At 36.6% G+C, this 22249-nt stretch overlaps 1 protein-coding gene across 3 annotated transcripts in view; it reads left to right on the top strand.

The window, feature by feature from the left end:
- Positions 1 to 16447, top strand: part of AP1AR (adaptor related protein complex 1 associated regulatory protein) — a 52735-nt gene extending 36288 nt beyond the window's left edge. The window contains exons 4-10 of one of the 3 annotated variants that reach the window (XM_002717088.5): positions 4027 to 4052; positions 6732 to 6828; positions 7962 to 8060; positions 9877 to 9935; positions 10612 to 10685; positions 11813 to 11941; positions 14585 to 16447. In XM_002717088.5, the coding sequence (XP_002717134.1) occupies positions 4027 to 4052; positions 6732 to 6828; positions 7962 to 8060; positions 9877 to 9935; positions 10612 to 10685; positions 11813 to 11941; positions 14585 to 14850 (750 nt within the window). In that variant the 3' untranslated portion in view covers positions 14851 to 16447. The remainder of the gene's footprint in view (positions 1 to 4026; positions 4053 to 6731; positions 6829 to 7961; positions 8061 to 9876; positions 9936 to 10611; positions 10686 to 11812; positions 11942 to 14584) is intronic. The other 2 variants (XM_002717089.5, XM_070047744.1) reach the window with 2 other exon arrangements.
- The last annotated feature ends 5802 nt before the right edge of the window (positions 16448 to 22249 follow it).

Below are 22249 nucleotides of genomic sequence, written 5' to 3'. Positions count from 1 at the left end.
ACATTTTTTGCCATAATGTCTTGGCTTTCCATGCCTGAAATGCTCCCATGGGCCTTTCAGCCAGACCAGGAAGCCTTAAGGGCTGATTCTGTTGTCAGAGCAATTGTCATCTATGAGTCTACTGTGTGGACTGCTTCCCATGTTGTACAATCTCTCTCAAGGATCTTTAAAAAGAGTATTTCTAATATCTTACAATTAAGAGATAGGTAAAATACATCAACAATCCATTCCTGAACTCATTCCAACACTCATTCCTGAACCATAGTGTTCATGGATTTCTGAAAGTAGAATTTGAACATGTTCATTTTACAGTTTCTGACTTTAGCCATTATCTCTTTGATCAGTTATTCTTTGTGTGAATTTTCTGCATTTTATCGCAGCAAAACTCCATCAATTTTAAGATGCACCCCTAATCCAGCAATGTTAAAATATAGAGAAAAATATGCTTTTATATGCTTTTTAGATTTAGTGAAACATGTATATTTCTTATACACTAGTGTAGTTAGAACAGCTTTTGTGTGTGTGATAATTTCCAGCCTTACTAAATTAATTATATGTGTATATACAAATTACTTCACCTCCCTGGGGCCTACTTTCTACATCTCTAAAAGTTTAAAGCTTTGTTTTAAAAACATTTTTTTTTCTTAAGATTTATTTATTTATTTGAAAGGCAGAGTTACAGAGAGGCAGAAGCAGAGCGAGAGGTTTTCCATCTGCTGGTTCACTCTCCAGATGGCCACAATGGCCAGAGCTGGGCCAATCCAAAGCCAGGACCCTGGAGCTTCTTCTGGATCTCCTATGTGGATCCAGGGGCCCAAGCAACTGGGCAACTGGACCATCTTCTAGTGCTTTCCCAGGCCATAGCAGAGAGCTGAATCGGAAGTGGAGCAGCCGGGACTCAAACCAGTACCCATATAGGATGCCAGCATTGCAGGCGGCAGCTTTACCTGCTACGCCACAGCACTGACCCCTTAAATATTTTTAATAATGAAATTTGTTTACTGTAACAAAACAAGGCAAATAAATAAATTTTTTTTATTAAGTGAAAATTGTTTTGGCTTGCCTCAAGTAGATTTCAGGTAGTAAAATTTCTTTAGGTAATCTTAATCTTTGAACTCAGGAGCAACCAGGAAGCATTCATAGACTAGAAGAGCACTGTAAACTCTGACCTTTTGTCATTTGTATTTTCTAAGAAAAGGGGCAAATGTGTCGATATTTCTCTTTTCTAAAAGATTTACCTTTTTTATTTGACAGAGTGATGGAGAAAGGGAGAGACAAAGAAAGAAATCTTCCATTCAGTGGCTTATTCCCCAAATGGCCGTAATAGCCAGAGCTGGGCCAGGCTGAAGCCAGGGCCTGGAACTCCATATGGGTCTCCCAGGAGGATGCAGGGGTCCAAGGACTTGAACCATCATCCACTGCTTTCCCAGATGCATTTCCAGGGAACAGAAAGAAAGTGGAGCAGCAGTGACCGGCATGGGGGATTCTGGCATTGCCCTCTGTGCCACAATGCTGGTTCCCAAATCAATATTTCCTTTAAAAATTTAAACTATTCTTTAGCCCAGCATTGACTAGACTTTTTAAATACTAATCTCAGGGGCCAGCATTATGGCTTGGGTTAAGCTGCTACCTGTAGTTCTGGTATCCCATTTGGGTTATGGTTCGAGTCCTGGCTGTTCTACTTCCAATCAGCTCCCTGCTGTTGCACCTGGGAAAGCAATGAAGGATGGTCCAAGACCTTGCACCCCTGCACCTACATGGGAGACTTGGAAGAAGGCTCCTGCCTCCTGGCTTTGGCCTGGCCCAGTCCCAGACATGGTGGATTTGGGGAGTGAACCAGCAGATGGAAGATGACTCTGTCTCTGTCTCTCTCTCTCTGTGTGACTCTGACTTTCAAATAAATAAAATAAATCTTTAAAAAAGAAATACTAATCTCAGAATATAAATTAGCATGTTAAAGTTTCTAAGAGCTGTTGTTAAAAAAATTAAATTTGTTCAACTCAGTATTTCCCAAATTAGCTTTCACATAATTTTTTAAGATAATAATGTATATTTGTCATCTTGTAGAACATATTTGAGGAATCATTTTATCTTTGCCTTTTGCTTTCCTAACTATCATACAAAGTTTCACAGAGTGTAGATTCTTTACCTTCTCAAAGATCACTTTAATCTCCATGTGTTTTCTTTTGAAAAGTTTGAGCAAACACTGTCCATGATATATTTTAAGCTTCTGGCAAGTGCTAAATGTAAGGATTCTTTTAGCCCTCAGTAGAGTTCATTCTACCATGATACTGCTTTTCAAAAAGGACCGGTGTTTTCATGTATGTTCCTAAGATAGAATTTGTTTGTGTGGTTGGTAGTTTTGTCTGTTTTTGTTTCTTTTTATCATGTCACATTTGAGTTTGATTTAATTGAGACTGTCCTTTTTTTTATAGTGCTGTTTCCTACATTAATTTGGACCATTTAGAATTTTATTCCTGCTGTTATTCATACTTATGTTTTAAGTGTCAGATATGAACAGTTTAAATATGGAAAATATGCATAAATCTGATTTCATCTTGAAAAGAGTTAACATTTGGGAGGAAAAAATTAGCTAATTTCATAACAGTAAAAGAAAACAAAACCAGCTTGTTCCTGTTATTTGTAGCTGTGTTCTGTAAAGTTGCTGTGAGTGTTGAATTAGTGAATCTGGAAGCATTACTCCTAAGATTCAGTTCCTCCAAGCCTTAGGTCACAACATCTTCATCAATTGCTCATTGTATAACCCTGTTTTATATATATTCTGTTTAAGGCATCTTGTTTAACATGTATTATTGATTTATGAACTTTGAACTCAGTGCCAATAGCATTAACTCATACCTTAAGGAAGCTTATCTAACATATATATTTGTTCCATAAGGCATATCACATCCATCTTGTGCTTAGGTACTTAAACAGTGCACCAAAGTGTGAAATCACCAAGAAAAAAAAAGGCATAAAAGTACAAGCAGTGTAACAGCAAATAATCTGTAGGCAAGATACTTGCTCATAGCAGCAGGGTAATTAATGTCTTGTACTGCCACAACTGGAATGTACCTTGTTGTGATGTAGGATTAATCAGTCAGGGAGATAGGATTAGATTCATGAGCTGGAGACCACCTCTTCCCCCCCAACCCCTCACCCTGGCTTGATCTCACCTATATCCACCGTCCTGTCAATTACACTATGTAACCACTCTCCTTTTGGAAATGGCTAAGAGGCTGGAGCACACTGGACCCACCCCTGCTCTCCCTTGCACCTCTTGTGCATGTGGCCACTTTGCCACTTCTCATGCCTGCTGCTCCAAGGCACCTGCTGCAGCCACTCTCCTGCCTGCATGCCCTCTCCCGCTTGCAGCCTCTGGCCCCCTCCCTGGAAAAGACTGGTATGGAACCCCCCATTTGCCCTTCTTGGGCCCCTCTCCCTTAATAAAGCTCTCATGTTCCTGTTTATTTCTCTCACTTCCCCAAATAAATCCTGAACTTTACTATGTTGCCTGCTCATTTGTGCCTGAGTTTAGAATTCTTTAAGCTAAAGGCAAGGATGTGAAATATTAAAATTTGGTTTATGTTCCCTGATAACAGTTGGGCAACTCAACGTTTTCACTGCTCCACACATGCCCTCAAATGACCAAGAAAGCTTAAGGAAGTGTTAATTTGGAGGTTACAAATAGCAAGTAGGAGAATTTGTGAATATGGAATCTGAATAATTAGGGTCAACCAGGACGTAGAGGCTGGAAGCTTTGTTATCTACCACATCCCGACTGCAGATGTGTATTTGATAGATAACTAATATTTATTAGAAAGTCACTGAAATATCCTGCAGAAGTTTGTTATGCCTTTGAAAATTATAAAATTTTAAAACTTTTTATTTTAAATACTTTTAATAATAAAATGTGTTTACCGTGACAGGACTAGGTAAGTAGAAAATATTTTTCATTAAGTGAAAATTTTATTGGTTTGCCTTAAGTAGAATTCATTTAGTAATATTTGTTTATTCTTCGTATAGGGGGAAAGTCCAGGAAGCAGTCATAGGTAAGACTTTAAAAAACAAAACAAATTGTATGTGAACTATGGGGTAATCTAAGAATTCAGATTCTGTCATCTGCTTACTTTAAAACACTGAGGAGCTCATGTTTGAGAACCTTAGTTTTCTCTTTCTAATAAGATTGAAACATACATACCTTAAAAGATTGTTTTGAATATTAAAAATTTTAATGTATGTAACTACCTGGATACTATTCTATTGAACCTAAGTTATACGTTATTTTTAGTTTTCTTAATATCATTTACTTTTGATAAATACATTCAAGTTAGTTAACCTTATCCTCCTTTTCCTTCCCTATGAAATTCTGTTCTGTTAATCATGTTTTTTACAGCTTTTAATTATAACTAGAATCTTGGTGCTATAATTTATTTAAGCAGCCTTTTTATATTTATTAAAATTACATGTACTACTTGAAAAAAGAAGCATCTATTTTGAACTCAGAAGAAAGTTCTTGATATAAAGAGAATATTTTAATATGCTATTTCATATTTTGAGTGTGTGTTCCTTACCTTTTTCAGTTTAGCAAACATTTATTAAGCAGTTGTCATGTGCCGGAGACTTCCTAGACACTGGGATTAAAATACCAGACATATCTATACATTAGAAGAAAAAACATTCCGGTCTGTGAGATATATTCTGGAGATGACTAATTTCAACAGGAGGTAGAAAAGCAATTAAGTAACAGTTACAGCACTTGCTAGGAAACCCATTGCCCAAGAGTATGGGAAGGTGTGTCCAGTAATTTTTTTTAAAAGAGGATGACACCTGGGTTGATACCCAGAGTTGGTTAGTAGTTACCGTGTACGCAGAGAACATTACAGACAGAAGAAATTACATAAGCAAAATGAGGGTTGATTGGAAAGTGGCTCTAGCAAACTATTTGGGGTGTAGAAGTGTTCTGTGTCTTGCTTTGGAGGGAGGTTACGTGAGTGTTTACAACTGTCAAAACATTATGAGCTGAATATTAAATGTGTATTTTTATTTTATTAGTTACCCATCTAAAATAGAAAGCTCTAAACTAGAGGAACAGAAGTAGCATGCTGGTTAAACATGGTAGTTCTAAGAGCACTAGAAGAGGGGTGTAAAGATGAGCAAGAAGTATTCAGCCAAAAGAAGACAGGAGAACATAGGAAACAAATTGGGGAGTAGAGACAGATGGATGGGTTAGAGGGACTGGTCACACAGTACCTGAAAGGTAAGGCCTTACAGTTGTCTATTGTGTTTGGCAACGGAGAAGCCACTGATTACCTTTGCTGGAGTCGACAGAGTGATTAGAACAGAGGCAGATTGCAGTGAATGGAAGGTTAGTCTACCTGAGTTTAAATTCTAGCCTTGTCATGTGCTATGTGGCTTACTTGAACACATTCTTAATCTGTCTTTGTCACATTTCCTTCATATGTGTAATTTGTATCTACCATATAAGGTTGTTAGGAGGATTAAAATTAGTTAATATGTGTAAAACATCTAGAAGACAGCCTGGCATGTATTAAGTGCTGGATATGCTAGCTGTTGATAATATATATTTAATTTCAAGAATTTTGGCTGAAAGAGGAGAAAAGGAGCAATAGCTAGAACTAGATACAGATCAAATCAAGGTTTTTTCCTTCTTCCTTCTCTCCTTCTTCACATGGAAGAGAAACAAAAACAAAAGGATTAGGTTAGAGGTAAAAGAGAGATGCTAATTGATGGAGCAGTGTCCCAAAGAATTATCTGGAGTGGGAGGAGAGATGGCATCAGTAGTGAGGGAATCAAGAGTTAAGTGTAGGAGTTAAGGACACTGCCTCTGGGAAGTGAAGGAAAGAATAGGAAGAACATACTTAAGTTAGGGAGAGGCAAGAATTTAAAGAAATTCATGGTTGATACTCCCCATTTCTTAAAGTGGGATGGAACTCCTTAAGAGAAGAAAGTTTGAATAAGAATCTTAAGGAGTATGTGAAAATTTTGAAATAGTTAGCATAGAAGGTGAAAGGGAGTTGACCATGCTTAAGTAAAAGGACTATTGCTGGGGCCTGAGAGCCGAATTGATGTTAGATTTTTTCTAGTGGCCCACCACAGAACAGGCTAATTGTGGAAATAATCCAAGGTCAGAATACAAGTAAACTGAGTGAATATGATGAAATGATAGCAGTGCAGGAAGGTGAATATGTTGGTAGGAAAATAATTTAGAGGTGCAGTGATGTCCACATTGGTTGTAAGTGAAGTAAGGCTAAGAGGTTTACCGTATAGATGGATGGGTAGAAAAGAGAAGGATAAAGGGCCTTGAGAGGCCAGGGTAAAAGAGAAAGGTTAAGAGTTCCAGAGTCTGTGAGGGCTTACATCAGAGTGCAGGGTGCTCGCTTATATTTTGTCATAACATTTTGGGATACTGTCCAGGGTCTATACCCATAGGGTAAGATGACTAAGACAGAGCCGGAACAAAGGTAAGTGTCTTAAAGATAATTATACTGTATAAATAAATAAATAATGTGATACATGGCCTTGCTCAATTTATATACCAGAACAAGTATTAGAATATATGCTTTTTACCCTTTACAATTGAAGTTGTCATGTCTAATTGCTTTTATACACTTACAATAGCAAAATTTCAGAATTTCATTGACTTTGTGTTTTATCAAACTCGCCATTTTTTATTTTTTTCTTTCTTCCTATACCCCCCTTTTCTGTAGACCTCTTACTGAGGAAGAAATTGTTGACCTAAGAGAAAGACATTATGATTCTATTGCTGAAAAACAGAAAGACATTGATAAGAAAATTCAAAAAGAGGTAAATAGTCTTCTATGTTGCTTATATATATGTTATCATAAAGCCTCACTTATTGGGGAGAATTGTCATTAGATAATATATTACATACAGGCATTGGATCTATATTTAGTTATATACAGATAAAATTATTTAAATAATTATTCCAGCCAATTGCAATTTCTTTTTAGTTTGATTTAACTTGTCAGAAATTCTGTGATGCCAAAAACTGAATATACTATATTCTTTTAAAAGTAATTTCTTAATTCACAGATGGGAATGCTAGCAAGAATGTGTACCTTCATGTTTAAAACAAACTTAAAAATATTCTTTCACACTGTGTTTTTTTTTATCTTTTTATTTGTTTTCAGTGAACCAAGTACTTCTAGCAGTCATAATAGTATTTAATATACTTACGAAAATGGCCTACAATTATAGTATTTTCACTAACTAAATGGAATTGGTCATATTTCATTATATTTTAAAAATTTACTTGGTACCAATTAGTAATTTCAAAAGCATTAACTTAGCTACACAAAGGTATTAATATTAGTCAAAAGAAAAAAATTGCGTTGAAATTTGACTTTTACCTTAGCTTTGACATATCATTAAAGCAGTAGGTATGCTTTTATGAACAGTAAAAGCTCAAAGTTGAAAGAACTCATAATTTTTTAACAGTTTCATAATAATAACATTAAGGAGGCATGTATATCAATTTTAATTAGATGAGAGCCATGAATTAGAAAGTGTAGTACACTTGGTAGACAGTGGTATGATTGGTCTTAATTTTAAAGATCTTTGACTTAAAAGAGCCAAAACAGTTAAACTAGTTAAGTGTTAAAATGATTGTTGAAAATGAAGACTACTGCATATTCTAATCTAGAAAGAAACAGTTCTATATTTAATGAAATTCGATGTTTTTGCTTCAAAATTCAACTTCTAAAGAATTCTGTAATGTGTTTCATATCGTTTGAGTTATTTTATAAAGGGAGGAATTGAAATGAACAATCACAAAAATTTCAATTCTGTTAATGCCTCATAGAAATCATTTTTTCAGTGATTTATTTTTTATTTTACAAATTAGAGAAGCATTTGCTTTTTAGAGCAGTTAGACAGGTTCTGATTTTGTTAATCCTTATCGTTTTGTTCATATACAGTTAGCCTTACAAGAGGAGAAGTTAAGACTAGAAGAAGAAGCTTTATACGCTGCACAGCGTGAAGCAGCCAGGGCAGCAAAGCAGCGAAAGCTCTTGGAGGTGAGGGGAAAAGACCCCAACATATATTAGGGTTACTTTTCTCCTTATTTTCTCTGACAAATCTTAGTTGGACCTTTTTCCCCCTGTAGATTCAAGCTTCTTGTTTAACAATAAATGTATCTATGCATATATATTCTTGGGAATTTAAAAAGCAAATTGATCAATCCTTAATGACTAGAACTAACATCAAATTTATATGTTTGAATTGAACGCTGTTTAGCAGCAGCTAATTCCTGCTTATCTTACATGTGATATTAGTGCTCAAAAATTATTCAGTATTCTTAAAATAAACATGCTCTTAGAGGTAAAACATGGCAAAGCTAGCAAAGTAGTTAATTTCCAAAGCATTTTCTTTTTTCTAAACAGTTCCTAGAACTGCTAGGATTTCTTATGCTTTCTAGAATCAGACAAGCTGTGTGATTTTGTCTCACTGGGGTGTTGTTTACATCTCATCTTTATCCTTGCATCCTTGGGAGACTGAGAGTTTAGATCTTGAGAAATCTTTGGTATTTTACCAGAAAAGGCTGCAGATGTACCATTTCTCGCCATACTGTCTAACAGCATGAATAGCAGACCTTTGTGGAGCTCTAGCTAAGTGTCAGGAACTGTTCTAAGTCATTTAAATGTTGTGCCTATTTAATCCTCACAGCCACCTTCGGAGATAGGTGGTGTTTTAATCCCCATGTTACCAATGAGGAAACTGAGGGCCAGGTAGAGTAAGTCATTTGCTTGAGATCATTCAGCTAATAAATGGCACAGCAGAGTATTACTTGGTATCTTCCTCCATATTCTGCCCATTCCTTACCATAGTGTTAACTGACGTAGTACAAAGAACATGTCAGGTAATAAAACCAGAGAAACTGAAAACTGTTTATCATGTTAGTATGTGATTTTTATGTGAATTGTATTCTCTCTCATGTTTCAGCTGATAAATTATATGGGAGGGAGTGGCTTTTTTTTTTTTTTAGCAAATTCTTAAATAGAAAAATATAAATTGTCACTTTCTAAGAAATTAATGTACTGCTTTTAATACAGGTGCTTGGGTTTTCTACCACTTGCCTTATAAAAACTAAAAGGATTCCATTTGCAGCATTCATTGGGTTGATTTCCAGGGTTCTCTCCATTTTTCCTTATCTGAATGATATAGGGATACAAAATCTATACAGTCTACTCAGTGACACACAAACATTCACAGATATATACCAATTCACTTGATTTTCATCACTCTGAGTTTTCTAGGGCAATAATGTAGCCATCTATAATTTATAGATAAAAAACAAACAGCAAACGCCATGCCAGGGATACATAGCTCCCAACTGTCTGAATGTAATTCTGACAGGTCATCTAAACCCTATTTAAATCCTGAATAATAATTGCTTTTACTATTTTTGAGTCAGTTCATCCAAGTCTTATAAATCCTTTGTTTTAATGCTACTTATTTTTACCCAGATTAGAACCTAATGTACAGTGTTAATTATTCCTTTCCTGTCCCTCATATCTCCACTTATTATGAAGTACTTAGGAGTACTCAGGAGATATTGAGAACACCAGCAAACATATGTTTTAAAAGTTTTTTTTTAAAAAATTACAAATCTTCTAAGTGCTTAGCATATTATATACTGATTAAATGAGAACAAATTCTGCCCATAAATAAGATATGGAAGTGAATAATGGTGAATTTAAGAAAAATGACTTTACAGAATAATTTTAAAGGTGTGTTTTTAGAAACCAGGAAAAATATTTTAGTGCTACATGACTGATTTTTAAAAATACAATTACACAACAGAGTGATTTGGATTTCATTTTGTTTCCAAAGCAAGAAAGGCAGAGAGTTGCACAGCGATGTCATCCTTCCAACAATGGAGAATATCAAAGGTAAATATTGAAACTGTTTCTTCATCCCTTTATAGTAGAAAGTTTTATTTCCAAAGAGATTTGCAGTTCACTTCAGGATATTTATGTACATGTTCATGTTTATGTGTTTCCTAAAAGTTATTGCTTCTCAAAGATATTGTCTTAGAATTCTGACAGCATTTATTTTCCTTAAGTTGGAAGATGATCATTTATTTAAATTAACTTCACGGCATTTTTTAAGAGTGATCACATCTTCCATATACAAGGTGATGCAATAGCTGGATGCCTTCAGGTCAGCTGTGTATATCTGAGTTATATGTGTTTTCCTTAGACCCTCTCTTTTCTTCTAATAAAGTTGATTTTTGATTGTGTTTTGGAGGAAACATCTCATTGTCACATTTCCACTAGTATCCCACTAGTATCATTCAGTGAATCTTATTCATTATCATACAGTCAGGTTGAACTTATGGCTAAATTTTACAGATTGCACTTAATTTTTTTCGGTTTCATTCTAGCATTAAGAAAACTAAGACATATTTTTGTTAGGTTATTCTAATTATACAGCAGTTATGAATGTGTGAGATAGGCCTTTAAACTAGAATACTGTCACTAACTTAACTATTTGTTCTGTTGCCTCTACTTTGCATCTTCTATGGAAAAAAATATATATATACATATAAATTCACTTTTATTGCAGTTCAGGACCAGAAGATGACTTTGAATCTTGTTTGAGAAATATAAAGTCACAGTATGAAGTTTTTCGAAGTAGTAGTAAGTCTTTTAAAATATGTTCTGTGTATTTTAAGTTTACTTTAATGCCACAGTAAAAACACATAATTGAAGATCCTGATTCCTTTTCTATAGAACTTTGTGGCCTTTCACCTATATTGCCCAGATAGGTGAATTAACTAGTCATTCTTTATACAGTATCATCTTTCCTATTTAAAAAGGAGTTGGAGCAGAGAAAAATCTCAGGCTCTCTCTGTCGATCCATATAAGGAGTCAAGTACTCTTTTTTCCATTTCTATGCTGTTCTCACCCCTCCCATTCCCCCAGAGAGAAAAGAAGGGTGAGAAATAGTACAAAAGTGTACTTATTTTTCTTGTTACAACTTGATTTCTAAGATTTATATGTTTATTCAAGTTTCAAAAATTAAAACTGCAGTGCTGCCCAGTAGGGGAAACAACTGCAGCTCCTTTTGAAAATACGGATTTAGGTCAGCGCCGCAGCTCAATAGCTAATCCTCCACCTGCGGCGCCAACACCCCGGGTTCTAGTCCTGGTCAGGGTGCCGGATTCTGTCCTGGTTGCTCCTCTTCCCGTCCAGCTCTCTGCTGTGGCCCGGGAAGGGAGTGGAGGATGGCCCAAGTCCTTGGGCCCTGCACTCGCATGGGAGACCAGGAGAAGCACCTCGCTCCTGGCTTCGGATCAGCGCTGTGCGCCAGCCGCAGCGGCCATTGCGGGGTGAACCAACGGCAAAGGAAGACCTTTCTCTCTGTCTCTCTTTCTCACTGTCTAACTCTGCCTGTCAAAAAAAAAAAAAAGAAAGAAAATACGGATTTAAAGATTTTAATTAAAAATTATATTTAAAAAATATATAGCCTGCCTTTCATGGGTTTTGTCATTTTTAAGCCCCCTTTGTAATTGAGTGTTGAAACATTATCTAAAATTAATTATGTAAAAAGTTTATAATTCACTTATATTTGTATGTTATGTTTGGGTGACAGAAACCCTTTATACAACTGTTCCTAACAGAAACTTAGCAATGTAATTATTTCAATTATTGTTTCTTAAGTTAAAAGGAATACTTATATTTAGAGAGATAGTTGTTGTAAAATAAAATGACTATTGTGGTCAAATGTACAGATGACATTTAATTGTGTTTGGTGTGTTTTCTAGGACTCTCGTCTGATGCCACAGTTCTTACACCAAATACAGAAAGCAGTTGTGATTTAATGACCAAAACTAAATCAACTAGTGGAAATGATGACAGCACATCCTTAGACCTAGAGTGGGAAGATGAAGAAGGTATTATATAATTCACAATTTTATCTTAAAGATCCAATTCATGTTGATTTATATAAATCTCCTGCCCTGTTAGTTTATTTAAACAGAAATGAATGCAAGGCCTTGAAAAATCAGTATAAAAATTTTCTGTACTGTTTTGTATTAGTGATCATCTTGTGGTGACTAATTGTTTAGGAAATACTTAATTTTTAATGTTTCTTGAGATTTAGAAAATAAATGTTAATTTCTTAAAATTTTTGTAATCCAGCCCATAAAGGATTATTGTCCCCTTGTGAGTAATCTAAAGCCAAAAACTAGTTAACTTGGTTTATTACAAATTGACAATTTTATTTGTTAGGTGCTTTTTTTTTTTAATTTAAATTTTTATCTGAGAGGCACAGAGAGAGAAAGAAAGAGTAAGCTCCTATCCACTGGTTTATTCCCCCAAAACTCCTAAAAGCAGAGGCTGGATTGGGGCAAAAGCCGGAAGCCAGAAACATAATCTCAGTCTTCCATATGGGTGGCAAGAACCCATAACTTGAATGATCACCATTGCCTCTTGGGATCTGCATTGGCAGGAAGCTGGGGTCAGGAACCAGGTTTCCAACTGGGTACTCTGATGTGGGACACCAGTTTTTTCACCAGTATCTTAACTGATAAGCTAAACACTGCTTCTTAGTCATTTTTGTAAAACAAAAGCTATACCTCAGATATGGATTTGAAATTTTAGCTATACATATTCCTAGTGGCAGCATTTTAAAGTATTTACTTGTTTTAAACTATAATTTGTTCATCATTAAAAGGGAATAATGAACCTACTTTAATAGATAAGATTTCACTGTCATGTATTTGGAGTCTGAATATGCCTGGCACATGTAGGCAGTTAATAAATGAGCAAATGAATGGATAAATGTTGTGAGGATTAAATAAAAGATATATAAGATAGCAGGTGTTTATGTAGCAAGGGTGTGGTATGTGTCAAATATTCAAAATTGTAGCCAAAAATGTTGTCTTTTTAAAATATAGTTCACTGAATAAGACCCCAATTTTCATATTTTTAATAAGCAGTCCAGAAAGGAAGACTGGATTATAAAATATGGGACTTTAGGAAAAATAATAAGTATTAAACATTTCATAGAATTTTGAGATTAAGTGAACCTTAGATACTCTCTATTCAAACCATTGTTTTATCAGATAGATAAATAGACAGATACATTGGGAACCTGGATAACTTTATCAAAGTCTGCATTAACTTTAAGTATTCTCAGCTAAACACCATTTTCCCAATCCTGTATTAGTTATTGCATATTTGGATCCCAATCATCAAACTTTATTTATTTATTTATTTAGTGCTTACCATTTTATTTCTCATCTTTGGAATTTTTTATCTTGGCATACGTTATCTAATCATGATTTTCTTAAAAAAATTCATTCTGGTTTTAACATCTTGTTAAATTTGACCCTTCTCCTTTCAGGTCGTTTAATTACTGATTCTGTTCTCCACATTATATGTTAATCAAATGTGTAGATAAAGTGACTTTCTAGGTTTTTATTGAAGTTATTAATGGAATTATTAAATTGGACTAGGCAGAGGACAGAGCTCACTAAAAACATACTTCTGGGTTGATATATATAAATCCACAAATTACATTAGCATCTGGTGCATATTTTGTTTTGTCTATAGAAATAGCTTGCTATACTGGCTTATGTTTTTGTGATTTTTCAGGTGTCATAGATAACAGTGATATAGACATAATTGTTCTTTTACTACTATAGGATCTAATGTTTTAAGAACAAAAATAAAATCATTGTCTGTGTTGGTTATTCTCTCATCATATCTGCCAATCCTAGATTTTAATTGTTACCAGTGTTGATTCCAGAAACTCAGATTTCATTTCTGTCCTCTCTTCCTTCTGCTAATAAAATGACATTTTTTTCTTCTAAGATTTTTAACATTTTTCACTTTACCAACCAATTTCTTTCTATTCAGACTTAAAACTAATACAGTTTCCCCTTAAAACATCTCTACTCCCTTATTGTACAAAAAGTCTAAGAACACCGAATTTGGAACTAGCCTGAGTCCATCAGAATTCTTGATTTACCACTTGTAACTGTGTGACCTTATGCAAATTGCTTATCCTTCAGTCCCATTTCCTCAACTATAAAATGGGGATAATGATAGTACTTATTTCATAGAGTTGTTGAGGATTAAATCATTCAGTATCTATGAAGTGCATACAGCACTAACTGGAACTTAGCATTGGAAAAGTGTGTGTTGTTATTATCATTGGAATGATTGTCATTCTTGGGAAATGAAATTATCATAATTGGAAAGGACTTTGGCCAACACACTTTGGCCACATAAGTTGAAATCCTCCATTTATTCTGTTTTATTTGTGACTCTTCAGAAGTTTTGCCTTATTAAATAATCAGTGTGGCATCAAAAATGCTCTTTGGTAAATATTAATATTTTTATCAAAGGCATATTTTGGGATTACACCCCCAACAATGTCCCTTAATAAGGCCCACAGAGGACTAGCTTTTTAAGTTAATTTACAAAGCAAGTCTGATAGTTATATAAAATCAATATGGTTGAACTGGGAAGTCTTTTAATGTAGCTGTTTATCTACATCTAGAATTCTGAAATCTGTGTTCCAATCCTAGGGATGACTAGAATGCTTCCCATGAGAGAACGTTCCAAAACAGAGGAAGACATTCTCCGGGCAGCACTGAAGTGCAGCAGCAAGAAGACTGGAAGTAATCCGACATCAGCCTCTGATGATTCCAATGGGCTGGAGTGGGAGAATGATTTTGTTAGTGCGGAAATGGATGATAATGGCAATTCTGAGTATTCTGGGTTTGTAAATCCTGTATTAGAACTGTCTGATTCTGCCATGCAGCAGTATGATACAGATCAGCAGACTCGATAGGGTAAAATTGTGTGACCTTGTTTATCAGTTATGACCAAATGTTAAAAACCAACTAGAATGTATAAATGGTTGTGCTGAGCCTTTTTGTAAGGGAAGGGAAAAACCATGTTGTAAATGCTTATTTTGTTAGAAAGCAGTAGGAATGATAGGATAGATCTGACTTGCTTCAGAATTAAGTGCAATTTCATCATCTGCCTTCTGCTTTTCCAGACCAATTTATTGGTTCTGTCATGTTACCAATTACATTATTTTAGCTCTTTTCTTTATAGCATTGTTTCCTATTGGAGATTTTCACTTTTCAAAACATTTTATTTTGAATGCTTTAAGCCTACTGCATTATCTGTGAAAATATTAAGGCCTTTTTTTGTGAATTCTCAGCAGGTGTGAAGGGAGCATGAGGAGGGACAAATTGAAAATAGTGTTCCCTTTTCTAGTGTTATTTATTTCTGTGACTACTTTGAGTTTTATTGTCTAATAGTAAGCACAATTAATTTGAGTAGATGACTCTAGGAAATGCTGAGTAGCAGTTTCTTTCTATACTTATATATCCTAGTATGATAACATTGATTACATCTGAAGAAAGGATAATATGATAAAAATAAGCTTTCAGAGTTTGGACATTTCAAGTTGGATATAATCAACAATACTATTTAAGAAAAAGTATATATTTAGGTTTTTCACTTTATTTTATGTGCCATTATATTGACTTTGAATTGCTATATTAAGTTTTTAGGTGTTGCTATTTTTTTAAATTCTATATTTCCAATAAATGATCTTAGAAAGATTTTACACAGAACATATTCTCTGCATGATTTAAGAAAGAAACACCTAAAAGAGTAATACGGGTATTTTAGAATACATAAAATCTTTTTTGGTATGAAAGTCTTCATTGATTTCATTATAGTTTCCTTGCCTTGTAGTACAAGGTGCTTTGATGGGATGTAACTAAGTTTCTCAATATATATACCTGCATTTTGTGATAGACAATTACATCTTCTTTACCCCAAATTGTATGCATCAATATAAAAAGCCAGGAATATAAAACACACTCTAATTGCTTTCCTTGATTTTGCTGAGGATTGAGTATGGTTTTAGTAATAAACAAATTGTTGTTTGATTTTCCTTTAGTGTGTTTTTCTTTTCTTTTTCTTGCAACAGTGACTGCACGTTCCAAAAAATATAGGAAGGTCCAGATATAAATAGTAACTTCAAGTTCTTGGTGTACTTAAAAAAAAAAAATCATGTGGCCCTTTCAATATTTGAACTGCTAGGCAATGACATCTGTAGTTTTATGTCCTTTTCTATCTCATAGAAATGACATTTTAATATGTAAATATATATTAACTAATGCTGTTATTTATGTCTCTCATAATTTAAGTTGTAGCTATGTCATTGGAAATATTTTAAAGGTAATCTATATTTACATTGCCTGTGTTAATGCTTTTTAAAGTTTGTATACATCAGATGTATATTTTTGGTTTGGCATAAGCTACTATTGTAACTTTTCTTGGCTTTTTGTTCATAAAGAATTTTTTGAAGGAATGGTAACTTCTCAAGGATTGTGAATAAACACATTTTTACATTTAAAGATAATAAATTATTTGATTATTGGTTTTACTATGTAAACATGCAAATATGACTTCTGAATTATGATTTTTTTAAAAAAAAAGATTTATTTTATTTACTTGAAAGAGTTACAGAGAGAGGTAGAGACAGAGAGAGAGGTCTTCCATCCACTGGTTCACTCCCCAGATGGCCGCAACGGCCAGAGTGTGCCGATCCTAAGCCAGGAAGCCAGGAGCTTCTTCCGGGTCTCCCACGTGGGTGCAGGGGCCCAAGGTCTTGGGCCATCTTCTAGTGCTTTTCCAGGCCATATCAGAGAGCTGGATCGGAAGAGGAGCAGCCGGGACTAGAACTGGCATCCATATGGGATGCCGGCACTTCAGGCCAGGGCATCAACCCGCTGTGCCACAGCGCTGGCCCCATGAATTATGATTATTAAACTCAATATGATTAGACACAAAGGAGTAAATTATGAAAAGAAGATAGAACTAAACTTGAAAATGTTTTAACTGCTAAGAAAAAGAATAGTAATTTTTTTTATGTTTCTTAAAAAAAAATTAGAAGTCACATATTAGGCAACAGTTGGAGAATCTACTGGGTCTGTTAGGGTGTTAGAGACATGGCAGTAAAAAAGACACATAAGTTCCCTGATCCTTTACTTACCATTCTGGTGAAAGAGATAGTAATAACCATTATACAAAGAAATTACAGATCACAGTTAGGAAATATACAGTCATAGAACACGGGAAGATAAGTAACCCCTTTTTTTAAGATTTATTTTATTTATTTGTAAGGCCGAGTTGGAAAGAGAAGGAGAGACAGAGAGAGAGATCTCCCATCTGCTAGTTCATTGCCCAAATGGCCTCAACAACCAGGGCTGGCCCAGACTGAAGCCAAGAGCCAGGAGCTTCTTCACGTGGGTGAAGGGGTCCAAGCCCTTGGGCCATTCTACACTGCCTTCCCAGGCACATTAGCAAGGAGCTGGATGGAAAGTGGAGCAACGAGGACTCAAATCAGTACCCATGTGGGATGCCAGCATCACAGGTGGCAGCTTACCTGCTACGCCACAACACCAGTCCCCCCTAAAGTCTTGAAGGGGCTGTCAAAGGGTCTGCCTCCCTTTCTTGAATAAGGCTGCTGTGAGGCAGCTCCTTAGCTAACTCGCTGCTTCCAGTGAGTCACAGACTCTTCACCTTGCCCTCGCTCAGGTACAGTGCAGGCTCCAAAACTGCTTGACTGTAGGTCGCAGTTGGCCCCTCAGTAATAGCTACCCCATGCTTACATTGTCTGTCATCAGGCCCCTTGGTTCAGTGTCACCTTAGGGACATCCCTAAGGACCCAAACTAACTCCATGATGATGTTGCTTTTATATCTGTGAGTAATGGAGGGTCTAAATCTTGTTTGTACTGGTCTCCCTACTGGCCAGATCCATGGAAATGTTACAGCCAGTGTAGCAGCTGCTTGAAAGTAATTTCTTCGTTCTGATTTGACTTACTAAATGTAATGGGAGAAACAGGCTTGGGAAAGTGGGTGAAATGAAGAGTGCTGGTTGGAAAGGTAAATTTAAGGTGCTTGTGAGAGATTGAATGAAGAGCTGAAACAGGTGCTGGAGTGTATGTAGCTTGAGGAAGAGGTCTGGGTACAAGTTCGGGAATCATTGGGAGGTCAGTTGTGTTTGAAGTCATTATACTGAGTTCACCTTGGGGAACTCAGAGGCAGAGAATAAATACTGACATTTAGAAGCTGGAGATAGAAAAATAGCCTGAAGAGCAGTTACAAGAAGAGTGCAGAGAACCAGAGAATGTGGTATCAGAGAAGCCATAAAGAGGGGTCAGCAGTGTCAAATGCTTTGTGAGGGAGAGGCATGAGGCAGGTTTGGTAAAAGGAAGACAGCTGTATGATGTCTGTGGCACAAGTGAAGGGAAGGAAAGCAGAGAGCGCAGGAATGAAGAGTAAGAACAGCCAGTTTGGACAATTCATGGAAAAATTCTGCTGTCAGCAGAGGAATGGGCTGCCTAGGATTATGTGAGGGTACTTATTTAAGAAGCTAGAACTTCCAAAATGCTGAAATTTAGAATTATGCCTGCTTTTTTCCCCAGTAATTACAGGTATATTTTTCTAGCAGAGAGTAGTTTTAATTTTACTTCAACTACATAAAGATGTCTTAATCAAAATTTCTCAAGAACATGCTTAAAATTGTTTTCTGTCAAATGTATTCTAGTGCTTTCCTATCTTCGTTTACTTGGTACCTCTGGTTAATTACGACAGTAAGAGATCATAAGAGAATTCCATAAAGAAATACTGATTTTCTGCACCTGATTTTTGTCTCCTAAGGCAGTAACACGGTGACACCCAGATACAGTAATGTCCTCTGTAGTTGAGAAATCTTTTATATGTGACCACCAGATATAAGAACCTAACTGTGCTCAGTGCTAATTTTAATAACATGCTATGGTAAGGACACTACATACTTTATCTAAGTTGGTCTTCGCAGAGACCCTGTGGGATGGGCAATATTTTAATATGGTTTTTCATTAGAGGGATCTGAGTTAGTGTCAGATTACATGAGAAAGGGTGAACCCAAGTAGAATGATTCAGAGCCCATCCTTATGTAAAGAAATTAGGTGAATACTATTTTTGAGGAATGGAAGTTTGGGGTCTTTCTGCTTAGCTGTCAGAAAAAGTATGCTTACCTTAAATTTGGAGGATCGAAACTTGTTTTAAGATACCACACGTGATACCATAAAAAGGTAACATTGACCTAAAATAAAGTTCCATTGTGTCGTATTGTGACTGTACTCAATCTCCCAAGCTTTGTTTTTTTGTTTGTTTGGTTTTTGTTTTGTTTTGTTTTGTTTTTTTTTGACAGGCAGAGTGGACAGTGAGAGAGAGAGAGAGAAAGGTCTTCCTTTTGCTGTTGGTTCACCCTCCAATGGCCACCGCGCTGATCCGATAGCAGGAGCCAGGTACTTATCCTGGTCTCCCGTGGGGTGCAGGGCCCAAGGACTTGGGCCATCCTCCACTGCACTCCCGGGCCACAGCAGAGAGCTGGCCTGGAAGAGGGGCAACCGGGACAGAATCTGGCGCCCCGACCGGGACTAGAACCCGGTGTGCCGGCGCCACAAGGCAGAGGATTAGCCTAGTGAGCTGCGGCGCCAGCCCCCAAGCTTTGTTTTTAAATGTCACAGTCTTGATTTTTGGTGCACTGATGCCATCACACAGAGCCAAATGAATTCATCCCCAGTCACTTGATGGCTTTCCATCAGCAACAAAATAATGAAGCCAGCAACAGAGCTGAATCCATTGTTTTCTTTGTTCACCAGCCTTAATCATGGGTTAAGAGGTAGAAGGCCAGCTAAGTATTTTCATGTAGGATGAATAGCAGAGTGATTAGTCACCAGATTCAGGGAAAACTCATCCTCATTCCCAGGAAATTCCAACTACACTTCTTTTTTAAAAATAACTTATTTTGGGGGCTGGTGTTGTGGCATAGTGGGTAAAGCTGCTGCCTGCAGTGCCATCATCCCATATAGGTGCTGGTTCAAGTCCCGGCTGTTCCACTTCCAGTCCAGCTCTCTGTTATGGCCTGGGAAGGCAATGGAACATGGCCCAAGAGCTTGGGCCCCTGCACCCACATGGGAGACCTTGAAGAGGCTCCTGGCTTTGGATCAGTATAGCTCCAGCTGTTGCAGCCACCCGCGGAGTGAACCAGTGGATGGAAGACCTCTCTCTGCCTCTCCTTCTGTGTAACTCTGACTTTCAAATAAATAAATAAATCTTTAAAAAAATATTTAGAGATACAGATAGAGATCTTTCAACTGCGAGTCCACTGCTCAAATTCCTGCAACAGCCAGGGCTGGGCCAGGCTGAAGCCAGAAGGCCAGAACTCAAACCAGGTCTCCCACATGGGTGATAGGGACCTAAGCACTTGAGCCATCACCTGCTACCTCCCACGGTGCTCATTAGCAGGAAGGTGAATCAGAAGCAGTGTAGCCAGGACTTGAACCATACATTCCAGTAAGGGACATAAGGGTCTACAGCAGCAACTTAACCCATGCAGCAAATGCCCACCCTCTGACTACACTTTTTTTTTTTTTTTTTTTTTTTTAAGATTTGACAGGCAGAGTAACAAAGAGATTGAGCTTTTCCATCTGATGGCTCACTCCCCAAATATCTGCAACAGCCAGGGCTGGGCAAGGCTGAAGCCAGGAGCCAGGAACTCTACCCAGGTCTCCCATGTGGGTGGTAGGGGCCCAAGTGGATTCAAGCACAGAAGCAGAAGTGTGTCCCCAGCACACTTCCAACTACAATTTTCATAGCTCTCATTCTTAGTCACCACAATCCACTCAGTAAAAGAATGACCATATTTGTTTTTAAATAGATAACTAACATAAGGGATATCAGATAACTAAGAAAACAAAAGGGTCATGAGGTAACACAGAAGCTGCTACCGTATATACACAAACTGTTAACAACAGTTCCCTCCTGTTAGCAAGATGATGACTAACTTTTTACAAGGCATAGATATTTCATAGATTATTTTGAGAGCTATTTATTTATTTGAAAGGCAGAATTAGAGAGGCAGAGGTAGAAAGTTATCTTCCATCTGCTGGTTCGCTCTCCAAATGGTGGCTCTCCAAACGGAGCTGTGCCGGTCAGGAGCCAGGAGCTTCTTCCAGGTCTCCCACATGAGTGCAGGGGCCCAAGGACTCGGGCCATCTTCTACTGCTTTCCCAGGCCATAGCAGAAAGCTGGATCAGAAGTGGAGCAACCGGTTCTCGAACCATTGCCCATATGGGATGCCCGCAATGCAGGTGGCAGTGCTGCCTTGCTCATAGATTCAAGTAGACCTTAAGTGAACACATGTTGTTGAGTCTTTAAAAAATTCATCAAAATACATGCTATGAAAATACTCTGCAGAGATATAAAATTTTGCACCAAAATCTCTTAAGTCTGTTTTTTCACGAATATTTTGAGGTAATCTCCATCTTACCTTCATTGGAACAAACGCCATTCATGTTAGTCAGAAATCGGAAAGCTTTTGTAAATCAATCAGTGCATTACCGTATTTCCTCTAAAATGGCTCTGTAATCATTTGGCACATGAGCTTTCACCAGTGGAAAGCACAATCACATCATGAAGTTGCACATTTAGGAAAAAAAACTGCCAATGGTTGTAACACTGACATTGATTAATAGACTCCTCTACTTAAACAGCCCAAGAAAAATCAATTTCCTGGGACAAATACGTCCTTTTTTTTTTTTTTTTTTTTGTCTTCACCTTTGACTTTTTTTTTTTTTTTTATCTTTTATTTAATGAATATAAATTTCCAAAGTACGACTCATGGATTACAATGGCTTCCCCCCCCAAACCGTCCCTCCCACCCACAACCCTCCCCTTTCCCACTCCCTCTCCCCTTCCATTCACATCAAGATTCATTTTCGATTATCTTAATATACAGAAGATCAGCTTAGTATACCTTAAGTAAGGATTTCAACAGTTTGCTCCCACACAGAGACATAAAGTGAAAAATAATAGATGATTTTTTTTTTAAATGATGATGAAATCAGATCAGACCTATTGTCATGTTTAATCCCAGTGAGAGTCAAGTTGGGAATTGATAATTTCTTCTTTTTTTTTTTTTTACAGAAGATCAGTTTAGTGTACATTAAGTAAAGATTTCAACCGTTTGCACCCCCATAGAAACACAAAGTGAAATATACTGTTTGAGTACTCGTTATAGCATTAAGCCTCAATGTACAGCACATTAAGGACAAATACGTCCTTAAGGTATGTACTAAAGTTTTCCCAACTTACCTACGGTAGCTAGTATCAA

This window comes from Oryctolagus cuniculus, chromosome 8 (genome assembly GCF_964237555.1).
Source record: "Oryctolagus cuniculus chromosome 8, mOryCun1.1, whole genome shotgun sequence".
NCBI lineage: Eukaryota > Metazoa > Chordata > Mammalia > Lagomorpha > Leporidae > Oryctolagus > Oryctolagus cuniculus.
This window is presented reverse-complemented; position numbering and strand designations above follow the sequence as displayed.